The sequence below is a fragment of the Pteropus alecto genome, unplaced genomic scaffold (genome assembly GCF_000325575.1).
Source record: "Pteropus alecto unplaced genomic scaffold, ASM32557v1 scaffold160, whole genome shotgun sequence".
Lineage (NCBI taxonomy): Eukaryota > Metazoa > Chordata > Mammalia > Chiroptera > Pteropodidae > Pteropus > Pteropus alecto.
This window is the reverse complement of record NW_006429864.1, coordinates 2,245,081-2,270,129: the sequence shown is the minus strand read 5'-3', so window position 1 is coordinate 2,270,129 and position 25,049 is coordinate 2,245,081. Positions and strand designations below refer to the sequence as shown.

General features: G+C 55.3%; 4 protein-coding genes across 5 annotated transcripts in view; 1 reads left to right on the top strand and 3 right to left on the bottom strand.

The window, feature by feature from the left end:
• The window catches only part of CILP2 (cartilage intermediate layer protein 2), an 8,062-nt gene extending 3,222 nt beyond the window's left edge, over positions 1 to 4,840 (bottom strand). The window contains exons 1-7 of the mRNA XM_006904412.2: positions 4,726 to 4,840; positions 3,719 to 3,817; positions 2,623 to 2,895; positions 1,899 to 2,054; positions 645 to 923; positions 212 to 320; positions 1 to 23 (exon numbers count right to left, since the gene is read on the bottom strand). The exon at positions 1 to 23 is cut by the window's left edge and continues 141 nt beyond it. Of these exons, the coding sequence (XP_006904474.1) occupies positions 1 to 23; positions 212 to 320; positions 645 to 923; positions 1,899 to 2,054; positions 2,623 to 2,895; positions 3,719 to 3,817; positions 4,726 to 4,789 (1,003 nt within the window). The 5' untranslated portion in view covers positions 4,790 to 4,840. The remainder of the gene's footprint in view (positions 24 to 211; positions 321 to 644; positions 924 to 1,898; positions 2,055 to 2,622; positions 2,896 to 3,718; positions 3,818 to 4,725) is intronic.
• Positions 4,841 to 5,499: 659 nt separating this feature from the next.
• YJEFN3 (YjeF N-terminal domain containing 3) lies at positions 5,500 to 13,088 on the bottom strand. Its single transcript, XM_006904351.1, has 6 exons — positions 13,030 to 13,088; positions 9,621 to 9,729; positions 7,688 to 7,798; positions 7,333 to 7,446; positions 7,104 to 7,254; positions 5,500 to 5,765 (listed from the first exon to the last, which is right to left on the bottom strand). Exons 1-6 carry the CDS (start codon positions 13,086 to 13,088, stop codon positions 5,560 to 5,562), a joined length of 750 nt encoding a protein of 249 aa, XP_006904413.1. The 3' UTR covers positions 5,500 to 5,559.
• A 484-nt stretch (positions 13,089 to 13,572) lies between these two features.
• NDUFA13 (NADH:ubiquinone oxidoreductase subunit A13) lies at positions 13,573 to 21,029 on the bottom strand. Of its 2 annotated transcripts, XM_006904350.3 has the most exons (5): positions 20,878 to 21,029; positions 15,783 to 15,861; positions 14,488 to 14,559; positions 14,040 to 14,109; positions 13,573 to 13,753 (listed from the first exon to the last, which is right to left on the bottom strand). In XM_006904350.3, the coding sequence occupies exons 1-5, from the start codon at positions 20,969 to 20,971 to the stop codon at positions 13,634 to 13,636; spliced, it is 435 nt and encodes a 144-aa protein (XP_006904412.1). In that variant the 5' UTR covers positions 20,972 to 21,029; the 3' UTR covers positions 13,573 to 13,633. The 2 variants fall into 2 exon arrangements, with proteins under 2 accessions (XP_006904412.1, XP_024899945.1); XM_025044177.1 differs by lacking the exon at positions 14,488 to 14,559.
• Positions 21,030 to 21,669: 640 nt separating this feature from the next.
• Positions 21,670 to 22,934, top strand: TSSK6 (testis specific serine kinase 6). The gene has a single exon (XM_006904349.3). The coding sequence runs from the start codon at positions 21,786 to 21,788 to the stop codon at positions 22,605 to 22,607; it is 822 nt and encodes a 273-aa protein (XP_006904411.1). The 5' UTR covers positions 21,670 to 21,785; the 3' UTR covers positions 22,608 to 22,934.
• Positions 22,935 to 25,049: the final 2,115 nt, after the last annotated feature.

Sequence of the window (25,049 nt, the reverse complement as noted above, 5' to 3'; positions counted from 1 at the left end):
TCAGCAGGGTCCCATTGTGGAACCTGGATGGAGGTTGGGCAACACCAAGAAGGCCTTCAGCTAGGAGCACAGCTGCCCTCACCCCCACTACATGCAGCACAGGGAGGGTGCAGAGAAGTTCTCTCCAGGTCATTGAAGCACCACATCACAGGAAATCCAATCCAGCCCCAAAGCTGGCACGAGGCCTTTGAGCATGGGTCGGGGCACTCACCAGGAGTATTTCTTAGGTGTAGGGGTGCCTGAAGCTTTGCAACAGAAAGTCACATTCTGGCCGGCCTCTCGCACTCGGGACTCGGGGTGCTTCAGCAGGTAGGGCTTCTCTGGGGACAAAGGCAGCAGAAGTCAGGGCATTGCCACATCCCAGCTTCTCCCAATGACCATGTCCAAAGAGCAAGGCCCCTTCTCTCATTTCCCATTCCCCTGACTCAGTTGACCCCAAATCTGCTAAAGATAGTGTCCCATCTTAATGCTTCCCTCCGCAACTCCACATCTCACCTTGCACCTTCAATGACTGCGTCACATCTCATTTCTTTACCCAGTGGCCTTGCTCTATCACATCGCCCTGATCTCAAGTGTTTGGCATCACCCAGAACTTCCTCCCCAGTTCCTTGACCCCCTCACCCACTTTACCACAAGGCACTTACCCAACTTATCAAGAACAATAGTGACCACAGCAGACATAGAGCTGTTGGCCTGGGCCTGGGCCATGCCAGCAGAGAAGCCATCCATTTGGGCACTGACGTTGGCCCGGCTGCCGGCACAGACTCCAGACATCTGGAAGGATCCATGGGCATCGCTGGTGGCCACAGGACCAGGCCAGTCTCTCAGGGAGACTCTGGCTCCTGGCAGTGGTCGGCCAGATGGGGTGACCACTGAGCCCAGGAGGACATGGTTGGGGCATCCACACATGTTGGGGCTACACCCTGGGGGACAGAGGGAGGCAGAGAGGAAGCGGAACCTACTCATCGAAGGTGCCTCAACATGACCCTGCTTGGCACAACCTCTAATGCAAGAGGGAACATGGGGCCGAGTGGTCAGGGCTAAGCACGGAGAGGGACCTGGGGTCCAGAGAGGTGAGGAGATAAGAAGTGAAGTTGCCCTGGAGGAGGCAACAGGAGTGGTGACTCTCACAGGACGGAGAGACTCCTTCCAGCATAAGAGAAATGTCCAGGCCGGGGCTGGGGGCCCAGCAAGGGGCTGGATCTTGGGCCCAGAACATCTCCCTCCCCTCCCAACCCGTGGTTTCTCTACAAAATGGAAAATTCCATTGGAAACTTCGGGGCAGAGGCGCCGCCGCGGGGAGGGCAGAGCCAGGCGGGGTAGGGTGGGGACCCCACCACCCCATTGGCCATGGTGCTCCCCCACCCTGCCGCGCGGGCTCTGCCGGCACAGTATCCAGACCGTGTTTGTGGAGCCCGGGCCGAATAGGAATTTCCAGTCGCCTCCTGGATGGCCTGGCGTCTGGCCCTGGGAGAGCCTGGGTATCGTGTCTGCCAAGGTGTGAGCGCGTGTCCGCGTGGGCGCAGGGAATGGGCAGGGGCTGCGAATGCCGCATGTGTGCACCCCAGGTGCGTGAGCCCAGTTCTGTGCGTGTCCGCGTCCACTGGGACATCCGCACACTAGGCGTGCGCACAGGAAAAGCTCCTCAGATCTGCCCATGTCTGAACACTACCGCCAGAGCGTCCACCCGTCCAGATGTACACATTCACCAATGCTCCTCGAGAGGTGGGGCCCAAAAGAGAAGGAAGAGCCAATCTCCTTTGAACTAAGTTCGGGCCCTCCAGCCCCAACCCCTGCACCCAGGCTCCGCCTTTTGTCCATGCCCCGCCCACAAGGCTCCATTCCCAACTAGCCCCGCCTTTCTAGGTTCGTCGCTCAACTGGCCCCGCCCCTCCTACCTGGACATCGAGGCCGCACACACTTCTGTGCCTCCAGGGGGCGTCCGGGACATGTATTTCCAGCGGAGCTTGAGCAGCGGCGGCGGCGCAAGCGACGGCCTGGCCCGCAGCTCCCTGAACAGGGACCCCACGGGCCCCACGCTCCCCACGAGGCCTCTGCGGGGAGGACGGGTGGGTGGATGGTTAGGCGGCTGCCCATCCTAAGGAATATGCCTCCTGGAAGTTTGGTGACAGTGGAGGACTGAAGGACGCCCCCGCCACATGTATCCATAGGCAGGTACTACAAAGAGAAGTCCTGTCCACTGCTTCCATCAGTGCTCCCCTAGGAGTACCGATCGAAGGTGCAGTTGAGGTACCAACTAAGCTCCTCGAGGTTAGCCTGCAGTTCTGCCTGCGCCCCTCACATTTGAAGCTCAAAACAAGCCCCCACAGAACGCAATTGAAATGATCATAACTGAGGGCAACGGGAGGTAGATGAGCTCCGGAGGCCCCTTTTTGCCCCCCACCTAAACTCCCAGATATTCCCAGCCCCTCCTTTCCAAAGCCCCGCCCCCACCCGGGCCTGCCCTCTGCTTGGACTCCGACTCTTTCTAGCCACGCCCACACGCACACGCGTTCTCCCTAGCACCACCTATTCAGGCCCCACCCACCTAGGAGAGTTTCCCGCCTCTCACAACCCCTCCTACCCTACGCAGGCCCCGCCCCCTCTGGTCCCCGCCCTCACCTAGCGGGCAGCGGAAGCGCACGTGGTAGTTGGAGCAGCGGCGGCCGCGTGGCTGCTCGCGGTTGAGGCACCAGAAACCGCGCGTGGGATTCAAATGCACACGCTCGCCAACGGTGGACGGCAGGGCCCAGTCCGTGGTGCGCGCCTCCAGTGCCAGCGGCCGTGGGCACACCCGCGCCGGCCCATAATAGAAGCGGATGGCGGCCAGGCTCTCGAAGTCGCCGTCGCCGCCCGGGTGGTCCACGTTGAACCAGGACGTCCACTCGCTGGCCTCTGTGGGCACCGCACAAGCTGGGACCCGGGCCGCAGCCTGTCGGGCCCCATCTGCGTGGTACGGGCCTTACATGCTAAGCCAAGCCCTCCTCCCGGCCACCGCAATGAGCAAGGGCTACCCCAGCCTGCCAAAGCTCTGCCCTAATCCAGAGCCCTCAAGGGCAGAAGGAGCTGTGAAGGGGTCACCGGGAGGTGACCTCCCCTTGACTAGCCCTATGTCTGCTGACCATTGCCTGAACTGTCACATCAGTGCACGTAGAGATCTTTCCACTGTCTCACCTGCCCCCACCCTGAGAATTCAGAACCTTTGAGATGTGAGAAGCCAGACTGACACCAGCTCTAGCTGTGGCTTTCTGCTGCTTGGCAGCTCACTGTTTGCACCAGCTGGGGCCTTGCTCACTGCCCAGTGAACCCACCACAGGCTGAAACTACCATAGGCAGAAGGGGATGGCCTCTCATATCAACCCCCCAGGGGGAGCCCGTTCCTTATCGGATTTAAGAGCAAGTCAAATAGGACCTCCTTAGTCCAAAAACTAGAGACCCAGGTTCCAGATCTCCAGCTTCCCTGGATGGCCTGGGCAGGTGGTCCCACCACCCCACCACTACCTCTTCTTGGTTTCCTCCTTGACAGCCTGGACTCTCACCTCTCTGCTTCTAAAACTTAGACCTCTTGGGGCACTACTTCCAGGGGCTGTCATGTCCAAAAACCAGAACAGTACCGATTCTTCACCTAGCTTGTGTCCCCTCCCCATGTGACCCCCACCAGCCAGAGCTCACACCACAGTCCACAGCAGAGCCAGGACTTTGACCCAGGCCGACTCACCTTCCCAGTCCTCCAGGACTGGTGAGGACTGGCCAAGGCCCAGCAATGGATCTTCAAGACCCCACGCAGTTGCCGTGGGCTCCTCAATGGGGGTGGTGCCTGTGGAAGGAGTGAGGACAGGGGGAAGGGGTGCTCATGGAAACCCCTGTGAGCTCCTTTTATGCAAGGTACTGCCATGACTACCCCCATTTTGCAGAAAACTGAGGCTCTTGGAAGCCAGAGCCCAGTTCTGGCTGACCCCAAGGACTGCAGTGCCCCCTCCTCCAAGAAGCCTCCCTGTGACCCCACAGCCCCAACCCTCACTCAGACCCAGCCCCAATTCCATGGGCCGTGGAAGTTGTCCACCCTGCTCTCCAGACCCAGTTCTCCCCCTAAATGTGCTGTGCCCTCAGGTCGTATTCCCCTTCGTTCATTTGCCTGCTGGAAGTCCCTCCCTCAGTCTACCTTTCATCCCTGCACTTGAGGCCCACACTGCCAGCAGGAGGTCTTTGGAATCGAGCCTGGCTTCTTTGGCTTCCAGTTGTCTGAGATAGTTGGGCTAGGCAATGACCTCAGACAAGTCCCTCCCCGCCTGAAGCCTCAGTCTCCTCATCTGAGAAGTGGGCCCAGTTCTCCGCTCCACTGAGTCTTCCAGAGATGGGACTTTCTTTTTAGAGCGGGAGATGTGTGGTAGAGAAAAGGAGTTAGGTGAGAGGGGCCGGGATGGAATGATTCAGGGGCCGGACGTTGGGGCTGAGATAGGTACCCCACCATCCGAAGGAACCCAGAAGAGCCATCCGTATTCCGAGTGCCCCTACAGTTTCTTCCAGGAAGAAAGAGCGTGGACGAGGTCCTGTCCCCTCGGCCTCCCCGGGACCCCTCACTCCCCGCATCCCCGGGCTGGCAAAGGAGACCCAGGCCAGGGAAAGTGAGCAGTCCCTTGGTTCTCTCCTGGCGGCTGCATGCCAGCCCCACTGCCAGACTTTCGGGAGCCTAGGGGGCTGGGTTGGGGCCTGGGGGCGCCTCACCTCGGGCCCCCACCAGGTGCGCGGCGGCGACACAGAGGCAGAGCAGTGGCGGCAGTGACGCCATGGCCGAGTCCGAGCCTCCGAGGGAGAGTCCCAGTTCTGAGGCGCGCTCAGGTCGGACTCCCGCAGGTCTGGCGGCCGGTGCGGGTGGGGCTGAGGATGGAAGCGGGACGAGACCGCTGGCCCCGCCTCGCCCAGGCCCCGCCCCGTCCAGGCAAAGCTCCTCGGCCCTGGGTGACTTGAATGTGTAAGCAACCTCTCTAGGTCTCCCCCTTTGATGCATCCTGCTGTGCCTCCGCGCGGAGGCTGGCCTGCGTCCCCCAGTTGCCGGCTGGAAATCCCTCCTTCAACCCACCCTCCATCCTTCACGTTGGGTCCCAAGCTGCCTGTGGGAAGCGCCTCTTGGACTCGAGCTTGAAGTTGCCCGAACCTTCACGCTTTAGGCATTGCCGGCTGGAAATCCCTCCTTCAACCCACCCTCCGTTCTTCACGTTGGATCCCAAGCTGCCTGTGGGAAGCGCCTCTTGGACTGGATGGAGCTTGAAGCTGCCCGAACCTTCACGCTTTAGGCGGCCAGAAATCTTCCATCGAATCGAACTTTGACCCTATGGCCTTAGGCCACCCGAGCAGGCAGAAGTCCCACCCTGAATCTGGCCTCCGTAGAGAGAAGTCCCAATATGCATCTGCCCTCCCTCCCGCCTTGGGCCGCTGGGCGACCCGTGGGAAGTCCCTTCCCGAGTCTGCCCACCCGCCCGCACAGAGGAGGCGAGGCCAGGCGGTGGTGGGACATCTGTTTATTGGCGAGCGTCCAAGCCACGTGGGTGCCGGGTGCGGTTACAGTGCCGCCACGCAGTCGGTGCCAGTGTACCCAGGCAGGCGCAGAGCGAACTTTCGGCGCACGTCGTCGGGCACGAACCTGCCGGCCACAAAGTGGTGGCGCCCAGAGAAGCGGCCAGCGCAGCGCTTGGGCGCCGCCAGCGATACCAGCACGTCAGGTCGCAGCCCATCTTCAGTGTCGCCGCCGGTCTCCGCATCCCAGCCTGAGGGAGGAGGGGCGGGAGCGGGGGCGATTGGGAGCTGGGCGCGGTGCTCGCCCTCAGAGGAGAGAGTACTGCCACCCTACTACCCACTTAACCTTCCCCATCAGACCCAGCCTCTGCTCTCTGTCACGTGAGTCTTGGTCAGACCTACCTCCCCATAAAACTAAGCTTTCACCCTCAATCCAATCTCTTTCCCCTCCTTGGAGATGTTTCCCTCTCCATCAGACCAGAGCCTCTGCCCTAATACTTTTCTGCCCCTCCTCCCATCCTGCTACCCAATATTCCTCCATCTGCCTTCAGACTACATATATCATTTCCACCTGCTGCCCCTTCGCAATCAGACCCATGCTTCTGCCGGTGTCTGTCTCTGTCCCTCCTTCCCTATCAATCCTGAGCTTCCCCACTTACACTAGCATCTCATTCCACCCTGACGCCCAGCCAGCCTCCCCGCTCTGACTAGATGCCCATTCAGAGGACAGACTTGCCTCCATCCTCAGACAAGTCTTCCCCATCAGACCTGTCTTCTTGCCTCAGGTTCTTGCCTCTGACAGGAAGTGCCCCGTCCCCCACCCAACCTGAGCACCCATCCTCCTCTGACTAGACACTCTTCCCTCTGACCTGACATCCCTGCCTTCAGGCTAGATCTTGCCTCTTGACTTTGCAGGACCCTACCACTTCCTTCACTGGGCCATAGGCTCTGCCACTTCTCAAATGACCCTCCACCTTCAGATTAGGGGTCTTGCCTTCTCTCCTGCCTCTGACTGGAGTCTGGGGCCACTAACTAAAAGCCTCCTCCCTCTGACTTTATTTCTTCCTTTGGCGACCCTGGCCTCCACCCTCAGACCAGACAGCCCACCTCCTCATAGCCAACATCGCTTTTCCCCAGCTCTGTGGCATCTTACTGAGATGGCCCTGGGTCTTACAAGACAAGGGACATCCCCACGAGTCCAGCCACCCCCTGTAGAGGGTCCGGCTGGCCAGCAACTGTTTGTTCCGTCTGCCCATGGCCTAATGGCTCCAACAGGCATGGGGCGACAGCCAGGCCGGGCGAGGCTTTTGCCGGGTGAGCTCACGTCTGCCCAGGCGACTGGGCCAGGGTGGGCAGCGGGCACACTGGGCTGGGTATAGCGGGGGGAGGGGACGCAGGGTTACTTGGGCTACAGCCCTGGTCTTACCCATCTGAGGGATGGATGTACCCTCTGCCACACCCAGAGTGCACAATCCATCCATGATGGGGAAACTGAGGTCCAGAGCAGGCAAGCCAGGGCAGGAGCTAGAGCACAAGGGCCCTTCCCCAGGTCCCCCAGTCCCTGCACATCCCCCCTATGCCTGGCATGCCTGAGGGAATGTCCAGGCTCACAAGGGGGATGGACAGCAGCTTGAGTGTGGCCAGCGCACGTGTGCAGGGGACTCCGACTTCACAGGGCTCCACGCCAGGGCCCAGCACAGCATCCACCACCAGCCCGTATGCGTCATTGATGAGCTGGACCTGGGAGGGCAGGCAGGGTCAGGGGTGACCTTAGGACACCATCCCCCACCTGCCCCTCAGTGGTTGCTGAGCACTGACCTCTGTGGGCAGAAAGGATAGGAAAGGGATGTCTATCTTCTCGCACTGGGTAGTCAGGTCCCGGTGCAGTGGGTCCAGTGAGCGTGTGGGGTAGAAGATGGTCGGTTCATACTCCTGGGGAGGGAGGCAGGAAGGGGTCAGTGTGGAGGGTGGCCAGCCAGCCTCCCCCAGGCTCTGCCAAGATCCCAGATCTGGCACCAGGCAGCAGACCCTGCCTGGGGCAAGCACTGGGCATATTCTGTAACTTGTCCAGCCTCTACGTTCCCTTGGGACACTACAAAGAGGAAGAATCGATTTCTGTGAGGTTGGGGTGGGGGCGTAACCCTGGGAGGCAAAGGGGGTCCTTACTACTCACAAACACCCGCAGGTGCCGGGCACAGACCAGCCCCACAGCCCCGTTCTGCTCCGGGCCACACACAACCAGCACTGTCCTCTGCTTCCGGGAGAGGGCAGACAAGGGAAACACCTAGAAGGAGACACAGTGAAGGCAAAGGCATGGTGCTTGGAATTCTTCCTTGCTCATGTGGGGAAACTGAGGCCCCAGGCAGTGGAAAGGACAGGGCTTGGGCCTGGAGGCAATAGGATAGGGACAGAAGGAAGAGTGTTCTGGGCAAAGGGCAGGGCCTCTTGGGGCCTCAGTTTCCTCCTTGGAGACACAGAGTCCTTGCCTCAGGCTCTGCCAAGAGGGAATGGGAAAACGTGCCTCCTGCCACCACCAGGCGCCAGGACTGTGGTTTGTTTATTCTCGGCCTGAGTTGCAGACATTCCTCCACCTTTTTCCACTGCAGTGGCTGCCCTTCCCCCACCCACTTTCCAGGCCTTGGAGGGAGGGGAGTACTTTTCCAACCTGCCATGCCCTGTCCCTCTCCGCCTGTCTCTCTCCATCAGCCTGTCTTCACTTCTGTCTTTATGTATCTTTCAAACTCTCTGTGTCTCTCCCCATCTGTCTCTCTCTATCTGGTTTGTCTCTGTCTCTGTGTCTCTTTGTCTCAGTCTCTATCTCTCAGACTCTCTGTCTCTGTAGGACCATGCATCTCTCTCTCCTTAACACAGGAGTTAAGCATGCTGGTGTTCGAATCCCAACCTGCTCTGACTCTGAGTGGCCTCGACCCTGCTCTCCTCCCTCAGCCTCAGCTTGCTTCTATCGAATAGGAGTGACAATGGCTCTGACAGGCCTCTGGGGACTCTCCCTAGCCCCAGAGTGGCTCTGGGGGGCCCAGCCATACTCTAACCTCCAACCACACAGAAGTAAAATTATTTCATTTTTGAGTCTCCTTCCCAAGGTCTCAGTGAGGCCCTGACTGTGCCTGCGACTCACCACGCCACACTCAGAGTCAGGGAGGGTGACATCATCTGGCTGGCTAAGATCAAGGGGCTTCTAGATGGACTTGGGGCAAAAACCCGATGATTGGTCACCGGGAGCTGGGCAAAGCTTTATTACACTGGCTTTGCTTCTGTGGCTTAGATTTTCACCATTTCCTTCTTCTTTGGGCACCTCACTCAGGATATGTTTCATTTAGAAATAAGAACATTTATGTAAAAAAAAATTGAGTCCACATAAAGAAAGATATTGAGCATTTTTTTTTTTTTTAAGTATACAGTGATAATATGAAGAGATGGGGAGGAAGAGGAGGAGAAGCATTACATGCTGGAACCCTAATTCTATCAGGCACTTTTCTAAGTTATTTACGTTTATTAAATGATGTTAGTTTTATTACCCTTGTTCAGGGGTAACAGGGGGCAAAGTACAATAGTAGTATCATCATTGCTTTTACTCTCGAGTCCTTTGCAGGAATCTAGAGGGTGGGGGGTTTGCCCCAGACCAGACACTGCTACGCTTCCCATCCCTTGGAACCCTGCTTAGGCCCCTCCCTGCCTCTGAGCCTCTGTTTCCCACCTGTGGCACAGGGTTGTTTGGGGGTGCTTGGACTGCAGGAACCAATGTTCCCCATGCCCAAGACCCAGGAGGTGGCAGAGGTAGGCAGTCACATCTGTACCTCAAGGGCCCCAGACCCCACCCTGCAGCACTTCGGTTTCTGCATTCCAGCCTCTGTCTCTAGGGATCCTGACCTCTGCCCTGACCCTGACACCCTAGGTCTTGGGTCCCTGCCTGGCCTGGCCCAGTGACGAGCCTCTCTGGGCCTCGGTTTCCTCATTTGAGTGATGGGCTGGGGTGGCCCCAAGCAAAAAGGAGCTTCTTGAGGGCCGCACATCCACGGGGTTCATGCAGCTAGGCCAAGGGCTGGCCATCTGGCTGGGGTCAAGGCTGAGGGTCTGGGATTATGTACCTTGGTCACAGCCACGGCACTAGCATGACCGCACATCTCCACCAACTGCTGTCGCCCAAAGCGATAATCCTCCAGAAGCTCCCGCTCCAGGGCGGCTGCCTCCTCGGTGCTGAATAGAATAGGGAGAGATGCTCAGAGTCATTGAGAAACAGAGACTGACACCTAGAGACAGAGGCTTGGATGGAACCAGAAATATTCTACCACCATTCCAAGCCAGTCCCTGACGTCACCCCGGACCCTGTTTCCCGGTCTGAAGCGCACATGGTTGGATGGAACCAGGCAGGCAGAGGGAGGTTTGAGACGAAGCCTGAGGTGAGGGCGCCCTCTGGTGGTCGAGGAAACGCGCGGTGGCGCATGTTGGTTCAACTGCCCCAAAGCGTGAGATACTGAGCAGGAACGAGACGCCCCCAGGCCCCAAGGTGGGAGGAACCCAGAAGGAGGAATGGGGCATGAAGAACTTCTTTGGGGGCTATGGATGGATTTCAAGCAGAGGAAACCACTGTTTGAGCTCTAGGACACTGGAGGGGGCTGACTGGACTCGGGGTACATGGGGGAGGTGAGTTGTGAAGGCTGCAGAAGAATTTGATGGCTCAACTTAGGGAGGCGGATGTGGGGTCTGCAGCTATGAGACCCACTGGCGACCCCTCCTCAAAGGCAGTGGTACAATTCAGATAATTGTGCCCAGAGAGATGCCAACCCACTGAGGGGAAGCCCTGCCACTGCCTTGCTGAGTGACTGGGGTCTGTTTCATCTTTCTGAGCCTTGCTCCTTTCTTTGCAAAAGTAAAGGCAGGATGAGCTAGACGATTTTTCGGGGCCCCATTCAAAATGCAAATGTGGGGGGCCCTTGTTAAAAAATTAAGAATTTCAAGATGGTGATAGAGCATTATACCAAGCACCAGACCTTTCTAAGTTGGCTTAGGGGCCTTCCAAGGGGCCTGGGCTTAGTGGTCGCAGAGAGGGAGAATTGGTTTTGAAGATCAGGTGTTCCTCACTCCAGAATCAGGGGTTGGGCAGCTGGGCAGGGTCTATGGCCTGATGCCATTTCCCCCCAAACAGGACCCAGTCCTATTGGGAAACAGCACCTACCCCCAGTTCAGCAGACTCTAGAGAGGGTAATAATAATAGAGCCAGGCCCAGAAGAGTTGGAAGAACATCCAACAACTCAGAGAAGCCAAGTGGCTTGCCCAGGGTCATGCAGAAAGTGAGTGGGAAAACCCAGACTTCCACGCTTGGTGTCTGTCTCCAGAGCCACAAATGGTGTGTAAGCAAAACAGCAGAGGCAGACCTACAGATGGCAGAGGTTTGTTGGGATGAATCCTAGGTTCCCTCCTTTGATTTTGTGAGCAGGAAAACACAAACTCCTGGCCAATTTTGCAGGGTGACCAGGCCAGGCAGCAGGAGGGGTGGAAGTGGAGAACGAGGACTGCTGTGGGATGGGGAGTCAGGGAGGGCCTCCTGGAGGAACTGGCCTGGAGCACTACGGGAGGTAATCCAGGTGGCAAGAACAGTGAGGGCTAACGCCTTGCAGTGAAACAAATTTGGCAGGTTCAAGGGACAGAATGGAGACTAGTATGGCTGGAGCAGAGTGAGCAAGACTGAGATACTGGGTCAGGAACACAATTTGGGGGCTCACAGATGGGGGAGATAAAGGTTGAGGGCAAGGAGGCCACATGCCCCAAGATCACAGCAATCACAGCCATATTCAACCCTGAGCTTGTGTTTGGCCAATGTGGGATGAGGTTGAAGTACAAAGTGGGGAGATCTCCCTACCTCCTGCAGGCTGGCCTGGCTCCCGGGAGGGTCATTTGGGAATGTGGTTTATTTCTCCACAGCTCTGATTGCAGCTCCCACAGGAGGATGGAGGGGGAAATGAGGGTGGAAGAACCATCCTTTCCTCCTCTTCCTCGGTCCAAAAGCTCTGGTCTCAGGTAACCACTTAGAACATTATCTTCCTGCCTAACTGGTCAATAGGGTGATAACGGGAACTCCATGGAAAGAGGGTGGTCCAGGCTAGGAGCCTGTGGTGGTGGCTTTGGGTATGGTATGGGGACAGGGCAGAGATGTTGTAGGACTGGGGAATTATGAGGGTGCCTCTTGCTTCACTCAACATTAGCTTCCAGATGAGAGGCGCTGAGGCCCAGGATTTGTCCCAGAAGGGCTGAGGGGACCTGGTTTCAAAGGGAACTGGGCTTGATGCTCCCAAAATACTTCCAGTAAAAGACTATTTTGGAGGCCAGGGTGCCCATACCAGACCCAGACCTTCCCTGGGCTCTCAGCTCCGTCTGCTTCTCTTCATCCTCATACTTCTTGATGCCAGCCCTCCATCATTGCTCACCTGACTGTCTACAGCGATCTCATACCACCTCCTCCCCCCAACTCCACAACACAAGTAATGGAGGCATTGAAAACTTGAATAGATCACATCACCATGTTGAAAACCTTAAGGCTCCGCAGTATTCAGAGAATACTCAAATTCCTTATCACGCCTACACACCCCCATTATGTCTCCAGCCTCAATGCCTTCTCTTCCCTTGTTTACTGTGTTCCACTCCTATCCACCCCACAGAGCCCCATCACTCTTCAGTGGTGTTTGAGGCCCTAAACAACTGGCCCACTGTCCCCCATGCTGGATAATGTCATAGCTCAGCTTCTAAAACATTATTCTCCCCCTGCCTAGGATGTGCTGGGTATTTACGCTGAATCTGGACATCAGCCAGTCACTGGACAATTTCTGCCCTGAGAGGAGAGGCTGATTGGACAGTGGATAGAAGTGGCCAGACAAAAGGCTGTTAGATGAATCTGGTTTGCAGAGAGGTCCATAGCCCTGCTTAGGGTCCAATGTCACACAGGATGACTCAGGACGAGGTAGGAGATAGCCACAATTGCCAGCTCCAGACCCCAAATTCATCAACCCTGTGGCAGGTGGCCCATGTGTTCAAGAATCACCCTAGCTCTAGCTCAGGCAGTGGCTTCCCTCCCTAGGCCTGTTTCCTTCTCTGAACAAGGTGATAGTAGCAGGTGACCCACCAAGGGCTGTGTGAGCGTTTGAGGACCTGAGAGTAAAAGAGTTCAGATGGGGAAGGAGGAATAGAGGCTCCAGAGTCCCTGGGACATGCAAAGGGTAAGTGGGCCTTGGTTGGGGTAAGGGATGATGGGGGAGTGAGTACTCATGCTGAGGAATCATCCAAGAAGCCCGGCTGCCGCGGATGCAGTTTCCCTGGCAACGTAGGTTCAGAGGCGTCGGCAGCGCATAGTCTGTCCAGTGAAATGCCCAGTGGGCCTCGGATTTCTGGGGCCCTCCCTGGCCATGCCTCTGCTCTCATTCCCCCTCCCAGCCATGCCTCTGCCTCTGGTCCCCTGGGTCGCATCGCTGCCATGGAGTCCCCGGCATCCCCTTCCCGGCTGACCTGAGGAAACGTCGCTCCTCCGGCACCTCCGCCAAATCCGGGCCAGCCGCGCCACTCATGGCCAGGGAGAGCAGCTGCGCACAGTGCGGGGTGGGTGGGTGAGGGTGCCCCACCGATGCCTTTTAAGTGCATCCCTGTATAAGCCACACCTCCTCCCCGCCCACCGTTCATGCTCGCCCTTTAGTGCGAGGAGCGGGGCTGCAGCTGGGATGCAGGGAAGCCCGGAGACGCTAACACTGGTAGGAAAAGGAAGTCTGGAGCGGAAGCGATAGGTTCCGCCTCTGCTGCCCCACCCCTCTGCCCTGGTACACTCCTCTCCAAGCCCCTAACCACCCTTGTGCCCGGCCTGGAGGGCCGCAGAATATGCATGATTCCACTAGAGGTAGGAGAGTCCAAGCGTGTTTGGGAGTAGAGGCTGCTGGTGGATCCAGGGATAGCCTCTGGGTGTTTTTCCAGGCCACCCTGCTTGGCATTTTCTGTAGAACCAACGCGGTGCCCCTCCTCCCCTGCGCGCGGCCAAGTCACTCAGTCCATGACACAGGCTAGCAGGTCTCCAGGGCTTTTATTTTCTTTTGTGGGGAGGGAGTGGGGTCGAAGGGGGCCCCTACGAGTACCAGATGAAGCCGTAGGTGGCATTGAGAATCTCCTCATTTGTGCGCAGTCCATAGAGCTCGCCCATCATGGGGGTCACCCAGCGTGTTGTGTGGAACACAGATTCACCCACCTGAGGAGACAGTGGATATAGGTGGGGGTGCTGCTCTGTCCCCTTATCAAGGAGAATCTTACAGAGGCACAGGGAAGGAGTGGATAAACTTCAGCCCCTCTCCTCACCCCATCCACCCCTCAGGCCCAGCACCTAGCGGGACACACACACGACTGACTGACCACCCCTGCTGGCCATTTTGTCAGAAGCGGCTGCCTTCCTTTCCTCACACCCAGCATCCACTACCCCTCTCTGCCCCAGGCTTTCTGTGGGAAGCTGTACTTATCAGTGCCTGCTGGGGACCCACCTTCCAGTCAGGCACATCCTTCATGATGATGGCCTCCTCCTCCAGGTTCTCCCGAAGCATCCGCAGGACCCTGCGAGGATGGAGTGGGAAGTGGGGGACAGGCCTGAACGCGCCTGCCTAATACACCTGCCAGACCCGTCCCTGCTCCACCCCAATCACGTCCTGCTGCTTCAACCCTGCACAAATTAACCCCTTCTTTTCCTCTCCCTAGCAAACTCTTGCTGTCCTCCTGCCCCAGCCCCAACATCCCGCCCCCTCTTGCAGGAAGCCTTCCTAGTTTTCCTCCTTGGGTCTCCACTTTATGTGTAGTGCCCTCTTCAAGGGCTGACAGCAGTTCCATGTGCAAGGACGCAGCTGCCAGTCCCTATGTACATTCTGGCTATGTCCTGTGCTGTAAGCTGGGGTACTCAGGCCTATGACCTCCTGACCCTGGCCCTGGCAGCCCCACCTCCGGTCCTTCTCTGCCTGCAACAGTGGCATCAGTGCGATACGGGCTTCAAAGTCCTCGATCTGCAGGCGCCTGTGAAATCCCAAAACCAATACTTGGATCAGACTATGGGGGGCAGACAATGCAGCCCCTGGACATTCAGGATGATACATGGGGATGGGGGGTCAGGTGGAGAGGCGAGTGAGCAGGGCAGACCTTGGGCAGTGGGCTCTGCCCACCAGGAGACTGAGATGGGGGTGCCTAGCTGGCACAGGCATTGGTCCACAAGACTGCTGGCTTCACACTTTCTTTTCAATTAAAAACTGTTTTAATCCTAAAAATAGCCCAAGCCTGACAGCTTCAGAGAAGGGAGGTGGGGTATTCATGATCCAGCTCCTTTCTTCTCACTGCTTTTCAGCATCTTCCAACTCACCAGCCTTGTCCATGCTGGGGGATGGTGGAAATGGAGCCATGTCGTGGCCTAGGGAGTAGCCTCTGGCTCTGTCCCCTCATCAAGGGGAATCTTACAGAGGCACAGGGAAGGAGTGGATAAACTTCAGCCCCTCTCTCCCCACCTCGTCCACCAGGCAGCTGCCTTTACCACAGCCACACACACTATGGGCACTACCATCTCTCCCTCGGAGTTTGGGCCTGGCCTCACCCGTCCAGCGTAGGGTCCCTAGCATTCAGCACCCACCAGGTGCTCCTGAGTTCACTTGACAATGTGGAGTGCCTTCCCTGAGCTGAGCCTTCTCCAGCACCACCCTCAGGGACTCTTGGCCTCATGGCAGGGGGCAAGAGGGTGGGGGAGGGAGGTGCTAAGAACACATGTCACAGATGGGACAGGGTAGAGGGGCCCAGCTAATTGGGGACCAATTAGAAGGAGCCACCTGGCACGGAATCAGGCAAGCTCAGAAGTGGCTGAGATCTGAACTGAGAGCACCACAGGCCTTGGTCCCTCAGGCCGCACATGGCTGGCAATGCCATTGTCTTATGTGATCAGCTCTCTAATCAGCTTTCTATGGTCATTGCCTGGTCACCCTGGACAAAAACCTACTAAGAGAACAAGTTCCAGGCCTGCCCCTCCACCTCTACCTGATGGGCTGTCACAACCTGGACCCTTACATCCTCAGTGGCAGAGGCCGAGGGGTGCCCAGTGAACACCTGGAGGCAAGCTCCTCACTTATTAGTCAATCCTCGATGGTAAACCCCAGAAATGGACTTGCTGGGTCCCCCAGGCCTGGAAGGTTGACAAGGGGCCCCGATGTACACCAAGTCCATGGGCACGTGCCCACCCTCATCTGTGTGGGGCCTACCTGCGTTCACGGTTCCATCTCATCATGCTCCAGTACCCGAAAAGCAAGGTCCCGATGCCCACGGCAAACATGCTGTAGCCTGTGGGGAGAGGAGTGCTGGCTCGGCACCTGCACACGGCACAGGCCACCCTTGTTTTTTCTCAAGAAGCATAATCCATTCGCTGTGCAAATACTCCAGAAATATGGACAAGGGAGAAGGTGAGAGCCCCCGTGACCCACTCCCAGAGATGGCTCACATTTCTTCAGACTATGTTTTTTTTATCTCTGTGGAATGTCCACCGGCCCCCTTCCTTGGACATTTCCTTCTTTGCAGCTGCAGATCACTCTCTATCACGTTCGTCAACTCTGCAAGCAGGGGACACCAGGCTACCTCAGCTTCTCTCTCACAGGCAAGGCCCTTGTGGATATAATACTTCTGCCCCCATGCCAGTTTCTGTAAGGTATAGGCCAGGCAGGGACTGCAGAAGGGCCCATGAGTCTAGAGGTTTATGGCTGGGTGCCCTGGCCCCACCATCTTCTAGAAGGTTGTCTGGTTCCCAGTTGGCCATTCCTCACAAGGAAGGTAGGTGTCCATGGCTGGGTCCCAGCCCCATGGTGGTTCCTGGCTGCTTGGGCCACCTCCTTGTGTGCTGCCCACAGGGAGATGGACAGGGCTGCCAGAGGCAAGCAGTACCCTGCAGGGGCTGCCTACTGCCCCCTGGGTTCCTGGGGTGTTGCTGCTCCTGGCCCAGCAGGGTGAACCCAAGCCCTGCCCCCACTCACCCAGACCCCAGGGTACAGGCTGCCATAAATATTTACTGAGCACCAGAAGGCATCCAAGCTGTAATCCTGACTGACAGGTTGTGGACCTGCTGGGATCTTCAGGGAGGCCCGGCCATCTGGGGCCTGGCTCACCCTGCACCCTCTCATCTTTTCTGGTTTCTTCTCTGGCTAGGCCTTGTGGTTGCTGTGATGAATGCATAAGCTCAGCCAGGTCAACCTCTAGTTAACACTCAGTAAAAAAAAAACGGTAAATGATGGGTGAGGCCACTCCCTGGGCCTTGTAAGGGGACAAAGTGGGGGCTCTTTCTTCTTCAGCTCAGCTCCTGCATGAGGCTCATCAGGCACCTCTGCTGGACCTGGAGATAAATGAGAAACTGGTTCTATTTTTCCCCTTTTAGTTCAACCTGTTGAAAACACCAGCTCAGGGTAAGACAGTTCTACATTACAGGAACCGATCAGTGAGGGCACCCTGGTTCCTGTGCTGAGAGGCAGGACCTCTCCTGAGAGGCTTAAGTGCCCAGTAACCCTCCCACCACACCAAATGATTGGCCACCTGTGCTAGGCATTTCATCAGAGCTGCCTCATTCTTTTCAATAGTTGCAGAAAGACCCAGGAGCCTCCTCTTTTGACCTAGCCCCAGGGGACAGACCTGGGCTGTCTGTGTGAAAATCCCTTGCCATCATCACACCAGGCACCCAAGTGTGGGCCATCTGTAAGATAAATTCCAGGACTAAGGCAGCCTTTACAATTATGCAGCTCTAACTCATTTCTTTCTCACTGCTGGCTTCAAGGCCAAGACCCCAGGCCATCAGGGATGTCTGTGTCTCTGGATCTGCCAGTATGGTGGAGGAGGCTGAGGAACGGCATATCCAGAAGGGTGTGTGGGCCATGCATTAAGAAGACCTAAATACATGTATCAAAAACAGGAATAAAGAATGGTAACAATTACTTTCCTATCAATGGTAACAATTACTTTCCTATCAAACAGGAATAAAGAATGGTAACAATTATTTTCCTATCAACCCCAAATGGAAAAGAATTAAATTAAATGCTCCAACTAAAAGAGTGGATGAATGGAAAGGAAAACAAGACCCCTAATTGTAGCCAATAAGAGACTCACTTCAGATTAAAAGACAGACTAAAAGGGGATGGAAAAAGATATTGCTTTGATGGACCTAGAAGGTATTTAAGTCAGACAGAGAAAGATAAACACTATATGATTTCACTTATATGCAGAATATAAGGAATAAAAAGACTTAATCAAAAAGAGACTCACAAATATAGTGGACAATTTGGTGATGGACAGAGGGGAGGGGAGTTTGGGGGGATGTGAGAATGGAGTGAAGGATTAAAGAAGTACAAATTAATAGCTGATGGGTGGATACGGGGACGGGGAGCACAGCATAGGGAATGCAATCAGAATGAATACGTTGGCTAGGTGGAGGGTGAGAGGAGGGAGGGAGCAATTGGAGGGGGGACCGTTTTACGAACTGTACAGACATCTAACCAATGTACTGTATACTTGAAACTAATTGAAATTTAAAAATAAAGGAATAAATATTGATGACAAAGAAAAAAAAAACATTAAAAGAAAGACCTAAACAAATGTAAACTGTTCATGGGATCATAACATTGTTCAGATGGCAACACTCTCCAAATTGAGGTAGATTCAATGCAGTGCCCATCAAAATCCCAACCTTCTCCCCCACAGTCCCATTGAAACTGACAAGATGATAAAATTCATATGGAAATCCAAGGGACCAGAATAGCCAAAACCACTTTGAAAAAGAAGAACAAAGTTGGAGGACTTGCACTTCACAATTTCAAAACTTATCACACAGCTGTGTGTACAAGACAGCGTGGCACTGGCATTAGCATAGACATGTACATCGATGGAACAGAGCTGAGAGTCCAGAAATAAACCATTTATGGTCAATTGATTTTGGACAAGGGTGCCAAGACAATTCAATGGGGAAAGAATAGTCTTTTCAGCAAATTAGACAACTGGATAGCCACATACAAAAGAATAAAATGTGCTCCTTCCTTCCCCCTTCCACAGAAATTAATACAAAATAGATTTTATCTCAATGTAAGAGCTAAAACTATAAAACTCTTAGAAAACAGAGGAATCAGTCTCTGTAACTGTGGATGAGGCAATGGTTTCTTAGATATGACACCAGAAGCACAAAAGAAAAAATAGATGAATTGGACTTCACTAAAAAACTTTTGTGCTACAAATGATACCACCATTGAGCTGAAAAGACAACCTACAAAATGGGGCTTCTTTTTGGGTGATGAAAGTGTTGCAAATTTAGATCACTGAGATGGCTGCACGACTGTGAATAGACTAAAAACCAGTGATTTGTAAACATGAAATAGGTGAATTGTATGGTATGGAATCTCAATAAATGTTAAAGACACAAGAAAAAGAAGAAAGCACCACATACTTGGGGCAGGAGAGTACAGAGAGGAACTGAGTGTGAGAGATGAGGAGAGGTGGGGATGGCAGTCACTCTGGGAGCAGTGTGGATTAAAGACAGCCTGAGCCCGCTTGACATGTGCTGGAATGCTGGTAGTGTGTGGTCCAGAGAGAGAAGGGCAGCTGGTGCCAGGCTTGGAGCCACATAAGACCAGGGGAAGGTAGGACTGATGGGGAGAGGGGCACTGTAGACCAGGGCTCAAAAGAGGTAAGGCTGGCGGAGGGCCAGGAGGAAGAGGATGAGGGCAGGGTACAGGATACAGCACAGGGCCTTTGCACTTACTGTTTCCCTCTGCCTGGGGGACTTCTCAGAGAGGTACCTCTAGCCTACCCTGGCTAAAGCAGGCCCCAGTTAGCTGAGGCCTCACTACTTGCCAAAACAGGAAATTCTGGCATGATGTGTCTATCTCCTCAGCTAGACAGCGAGCTCCCTGAGACAGGGTCCACAATCATGTGCACATTCGACAATTAATTACTGAATGAATGCAGATAATAAACAAAGACCACACCACCAAAAGAGATACCTTCCTCACCTTTCAGCAGCCAGGAAAGACTGGGGTGGGTTTGTATGTACTACGATGAAAGTTAGTGTAAAGGGGGGCGATTAGGAGATCCAATCCTAGGCATTGGTATTTAGGGCCCATGGGAGGCACAGCTGTGTCATGAACAAGAAGAGAGCTGGGATAAAAGGCATGTTTGTGACTTAAAAATAAAAAGAGAGATGCTGACTGGGGGTTGCCCAGGGAGGCCTGAGGGCTGGAATCCTTCTGCAGCCTGGATACAGGTCACATAGGTGTATATGTGTAAACGGACTTCATGCAGCACACCTGAGTGGTGCAATGGCCTGGGTATTAAGTTGTATTTTGAGAAAAGAGACTCAGATCACTTATTTTCCTTCAATCATCTCTAGGATGAGTTGAGTGGTCAAGTGGTGCCACATCTAGCTTGTAGCTTGTTCCTGTATGGCCCTCAGCCTAAGAACACTTTTAGGTCTGTAAACAGTTGTAAAAAAGCAGCAGCAGTGGACAGAAATTATCTGGCCATCAAAGCATAAAATATTTATCTGACCCTTTACAGAAAAAGTTTGCCAACCTTAGTTCTTGGATACAAAAGAGGCCAGAAGGGAAGGAGGAGGATTTAAGTTCTCACTTGACATTAACTTTACTGCTGTCTGAATTGCTACTTTTTTTTTTTTACCATGCCTATGAATTTTTTTAAACATGCACAGATTTTAAATGTAAAGTTTGATGATTTATAGCAAATGTATTGACCCTTGTTTTAAATTTCTTTGCATTTCTGTTAATCATGGGTGCCTTTCACTTTTTTACATTTTTCTGTGATGAAGCAGTAACAAACTTTAAAACGTTACTTAAAACATTGGATAAATTTAAGAACGCATATTCTTGGGACATATTGCAGGTGGGGGCCGTCAGCGAGGAACCACCGCATAGAACATCTTTTAAATTTCCTCGGCGTTCTGGGTTTTGGCCCTAGCTTTGCTCTGGGTGGGCCTGGCGGGTGAGGTCGCAGCCTCTCTTACTTTCCCCAACTGTGAGAGGAAGCGTGGCCGAGGATTAGGGGCGCAAGCTATACTAATCTCGGTTTAATCTATTGTGAAATGGAAAAAATTAACGGGACTGACTCCTGGACTGTTATCAGAGAAAGTAAGGGCTTAGTAAACGCTCGACAAATTATAGCAGTTATCGTTACCGCTGAAGCTATCAGGGATCCCGCAGCTCCGCCTCTCATCACACCGCAGATAAACTGAGGCTCTCTAGCTTCCCTGGCGCCCCGCCCCTGCCGCGGCGCCCAGAAGGCCAAGACCCTGATACCACAGTGCAGGCGGACACTGACCCGACATTCCCCGACGCGGAAGGTTCCGCTTGTAGTCGATGGGGCCGTAGCCCCCCGGCGGGGGCATGTCCTGCTTCACCTTCGGCGCCGCCATGTTTGCAGGGCTCCCCACCTCCGGTCGCGGGCGGAAATGACGTAGTCCGCAGCCGCTGCCACTATGTGTGGCGGAAGCGGCCGCGCAAGTGTCTGGCTGGGCCGAACCTAGGGCCCTGATGTAGAGACCCTACAGTACGAGAGAACTCGGGCTGCGGGGCCTGGCTATGGCCAAGGAATCCTGGTTTTCTTTTCTCCAAGACGGGGCGTGGCCACCTGGAGCCCGTGGGGTCGCCGGGGTCCCTTGCACTAAAGGACCTCCCGTTCACTTTCCCTTTAGGGCATTGCGTAGGACAGTCAAGCTCCCGAGGGAGCCAGATCACTGCGCTAATCTTCCTTTCCCGTTTTCTCCCCTAAGAGGTTCTAGGGGCAACGCAGGGCTCCACATAGTCAGGGCTAGGTACAAGAAGTTGGGGGACGGCTGTCGTTTGATTTGACTAGTGAGGCGCCACCCCAATCCTAGACATGGATTCTACTCCCCGATGGTGGTCGGCAGCCCTTGCTAGTGGCCTCTCATCGGGAACTGGACCATTCAGAGCGATTATGAGTCACAAAGCCCTAGGGCCTTGGGGGACCCCGGCGGGGCGGGGTCCGAGGGGGCCCACCCCGAGGCGGAATGACGCCCGCGGTCACTTCACAAGGCAGAAATTGTTACCTGGGTAATAAAAGGCACCGCGGCGGCGGGGGCCCGGGAGTGGGCACATGGGGGTGCGGGTGTGCAGGTGCCAAGCGCCATGGGTTAGGCCCGAGATTGGAGTCCGGCCGCCCCCCGACAGCAGCCGCCTCCTACTCCCCCGCGCGCCCCAGGCGCCACCATGTCGGGCGACAAACTCCTGAGCGAACTCGGCTATAAGCTGGGCCGCACAATAGGTGAGGGTAGTTACTCCAAAGTGAAGGTGGCCACATCCAAGAAGTACAAGGGCACGGTGGCCATCAAGGTAGTAGACCGGCGGCGCGCGCCGCCTGACTTCGTCAACAAGTTCCTGCCGCGAGAGCTGTCCATCCTTCGCGGCGTGCGGCATCCGCACATTGTGCACGTCTTCGAGTTCATCGAAGTGTGCAACGGGAAGCTGTACATCGTGATGGAAGCGGCCGCCACCGACCTGCTGCAGGCTGTGCAACGCAGTGGGCGCATCCCCGGGGGGCAGGCACGCGACCTCTTCGCACAGATCGCAGGTGCTGTGCGCTACTTGCACGACCACCACCTGGTGCACCGCGACCTCAAGTGCGAAAACGTGCTGCTGAGCCCCGACGAGCGCCGCGTCAAGCTCACAGACTTCGGCTTCGGCCGCCAGGCACATGGCTACCCAGACCTGAGCACCACCTACTGCGGCTCGGCCGCCTACGCATCGCCCGAGGTACTCCTGGGCATTCCCTACGACCCCAAGAAGTACGACGTGTGGAGCCTGGGCGTCGTGCTCTACGTCATGGTGACTGGGTGCATGCCCTTCGACGACTCAGACATTGCTGGCCTGCCCCGGCGCCAGAAGCGCGGCGTTCTCTACCCCGACGGCCTCGAGCTGTCCGAGCGCTGCAAGGCCCTGATCGCCGAGTTGCTGCAGTTCAGCCCCTCGGCCAGGCCCTCTGCTGGCCAGGTAGCGCGCAACGGCTGGCTGCGCTCGGGGGACTCTGGCTAAAAGCCGGGGTTCCCTCCATTCCCGCCGCCTCGAGCACTGCGAAAGCGCAACGTACGCGCGAGAGGCGAACTTCCAGAGTCCCGCGAAGCCGCCGCATGCCACTGCACAGGCGTCCTTCCCCCTTTCCCCGCTTCCTCAACGGCGAGGGCCATAGTCGCCTCTGTTTGGAATCTAGCTCCTCCTCCACGATCCGGAGAGCAGGAGGTTGCATACGCATCCTCGATTCCCTGCAGGAAGGTCTCGGGAGGGGGCGGGACACGAGGATACGGAAGCCATTGTGCCTGCGCGGAATGAGCGACGGCTGCGCGGCGGGCGGTTGCAACCTGGAGGAGCTGCCAGCGAGGGCACGCGCTCAGGTGGCGTCGGTTGCCATCATGACGTGCCTGTCGCTGGGGGGCGGTGCTCTCCGGGCGCCGCCCCAGTTGACACTTGCAATAAACTCGCTCTACCTCGCACCTGGCTCCAGCGATGGCCCATTTTACGAATGAGGGGTGAAGGAGTCGCTCCCCCGGGAGAAGGCAGGCGCGGGCGCTCCATTTTAGAGAAAAGCTTGTTAAGGTTCTTGGTCCGGTTCTCAAAAGGGAGTTGGGAGGATTCGAACCCAGACCTTTTGGGCTCCCTAGCCTGGGCAGAGTCGAAGGGGCTTTGAGATCGCACCCCTGGGTGGTGATGGTCCTGGGAATGGAGATGCTAGGCTGGGGAGCAGGGACCCAGCACTCTTCTCGTATTTAGGGACGGAACAGCGGGGCGGGGCTGTCTTGACATGAACAGCATTTACAGATGAGGAAATTGAGGCTTACACAGATGTCACCTGCCCAAGAACAGAGTTGGGATTTGAACTCAGATATTGCTGAAATGTGGTGGGGAGGTGGTGGAAGCTCTCCTTAGTGAGGGTCTTAATGAGGGTAAGAGTCTTGGCGGGGTGGAGGGCGGGGAGAGTCAAGGATGCGGTGTGAGTCCAGTCGGCCAGCTGGTCAGTTCAGTCCTTTCCATTCCTGTATTTATTGGCCCCCTACTCTGTTCCAAGTTCTGGGTCTCAGCAAAGAGGTTTAGATACATCCCTGCCCTCAATGAGGAGGCAAGTGAAAAGTCAAGTGTAAAAGAATTGAATGGAAATTAAAAAAAAAAACAAAAACAAAAACAAAAAAAACCAAACAACTAAGTTGTGCTAAATGCCAGGAAGGGGGTGACCTAGGAGGGATAGAAGCAGATAAATGAGCTGAACCCTGAATCAGCCACTGGAAACAGCAGGAAAGTGTTCCACACACTCTCAAACGGGATGGAGCTGGTGTGTTTGAGTAATGCTGGAAAGCTCCTGTGGCCGGAATAGAGAGGGAGTGGAGAGGTAAAAGTGTCTGTCTGGAGAGGAGAAGTTAGGGGTTATTTTGCTGTGATAAGGTTACTGGTATGAGAAACGTTTCCCTGAGCCTTAATCCTACCCACCTCCATCTGAAGCCCATGACCAGTCTCTAAGAAGGCTGGTCAGCTTGTGGGTCTTACCATGCCCCACCCCTGCTCACTCAGCCTCCATGACTCTCAAGTGCCAGCTCTCCCCTCATCCCCTTCAAATAGGCTGTGGCCTCACCTCTCTTTTTGCAGATGAGGAAACTGAAGCTAAGGTAGGGGAAGTGCCTTGCCTCCAATTCTGGTTCACATCTGAGCTAAGACAAACCCAAACCCTTCTGGTTTACCCTTCTGCCCTCTCCTGACCTAGATCATACCTTGGGCTCTGCATCTGGAAAATGAGGACAGAAAGCCATCATAGGGGTTGTTGGGAAGGGCTGTGGCTCACTGATGGACTGTATTTAAGCCTTCTCAAGGCTCCTGTTGCACTCAATAAAACCCACATTATCACCCCTTTTCCTGAAGTCCAGCCACACTACTTTTCTCAGCCTCGACCTGTCAGGCTTGGGCACACTTCTCAGAATTCACTGGCTGTTCCCACTCCCAGCACTTTCCCCCTCGCTTCATTCAAGAATTGGCCTAAAATGTCTCCTCTTTGTGAGGCTGTTCTTTCCTTTTGCCCTTTGTCACAGGTGCAATCCCCATGCTTGGGGTGTGGCACATGCCTTTTTCTGTCCCTCACTAATGAATCTGCATGAGCAATGGACACAAGTATTCTCCTGTCCCATAGCCAGAGAGCTATGGCTTGGGTCAAAGGGGACAAAGTCAGAGACCAGAGAAAGTGTCCCATTTGTTAGCTGAAGAAACATACTTGTCCCTGGTCCATTGAGCCTGTGGCTGGATCCAGCAGACTCACTTGAGGGCTGAGTGCAGAGCCCCCAAGAAAGCAACAGTAAGTGTGCTTCTTGTAGCCAGTGTTGGAACATGGGGCACCAATCAGGATGTTACAGGTAGACCAGGATAGGTTTGGACTTGTCAATTAGTTCTGTGCCTGCTCAGGTGAAACCAAGCTGGTTGTTGGGGAGGGTAGTTAGCCCT

What these genes read in the sequence shown, in the direction of transcription:
- TSSK6 (XM_006904349.3), top strand. Translation starts at nt 21,786, where the DNA reads ATGTCGGGCGACAAACTCCTGAGCGAACTCGGCTATAAGCTGGGCCGC.
- YJEFN3 (XM_006904351.1), bottom strand. Translation starts at nt 13,088, where the DNA reads ATGAGTGGCGCGGCTGGCCCGGATTTGGCGGAGGTGCCGGAGGAGCGA. An exon ending in GTGCCGTGGCTGTGACCAAG is followed by an intron (nt 7,799 to 9,620) that starts GTACATAATCCC and finishes GTCTCCTTCTAG; the next exon opens with GTGTTTCCCTTGTCTGCCCT. An exon ending in TATCCTTTCTGCCCACAGAG is followed by an intron (nt 7,255 to 7,332) that starts GTCAGTGCTCAG and finishes CTGCCCTCCCAG; the next exon opens with GTCCAGCTCATCAATGACGC.
- NDUFA13 (XM_006904350.3), bottom strand. Translation starts at nt 20,971, where the DNA reads ATGGCGGCGCCGAAGGTGAAGCAGGACATGCCCCCGCCGGGGGGCTAC. An exon ending in TCCGCGTCGGGGAATGTCGG is followed by an intron (nt 15,862 to 20,877) that starts GTCAGTGTCCGC and finishes CTCTCCCCACAG; the next exon opens with GCTACAGCATGTTTGCCGTG. An exon ending in CAGGCAGAGAAGGACCGGAG is followed by an intron (nt 14,110 to 14,487) that starts GTGGGGCTGCCA and finishes CCATCCTCGCAG; the next exon opens with GGTCCTGCGGATGCTTCGGG.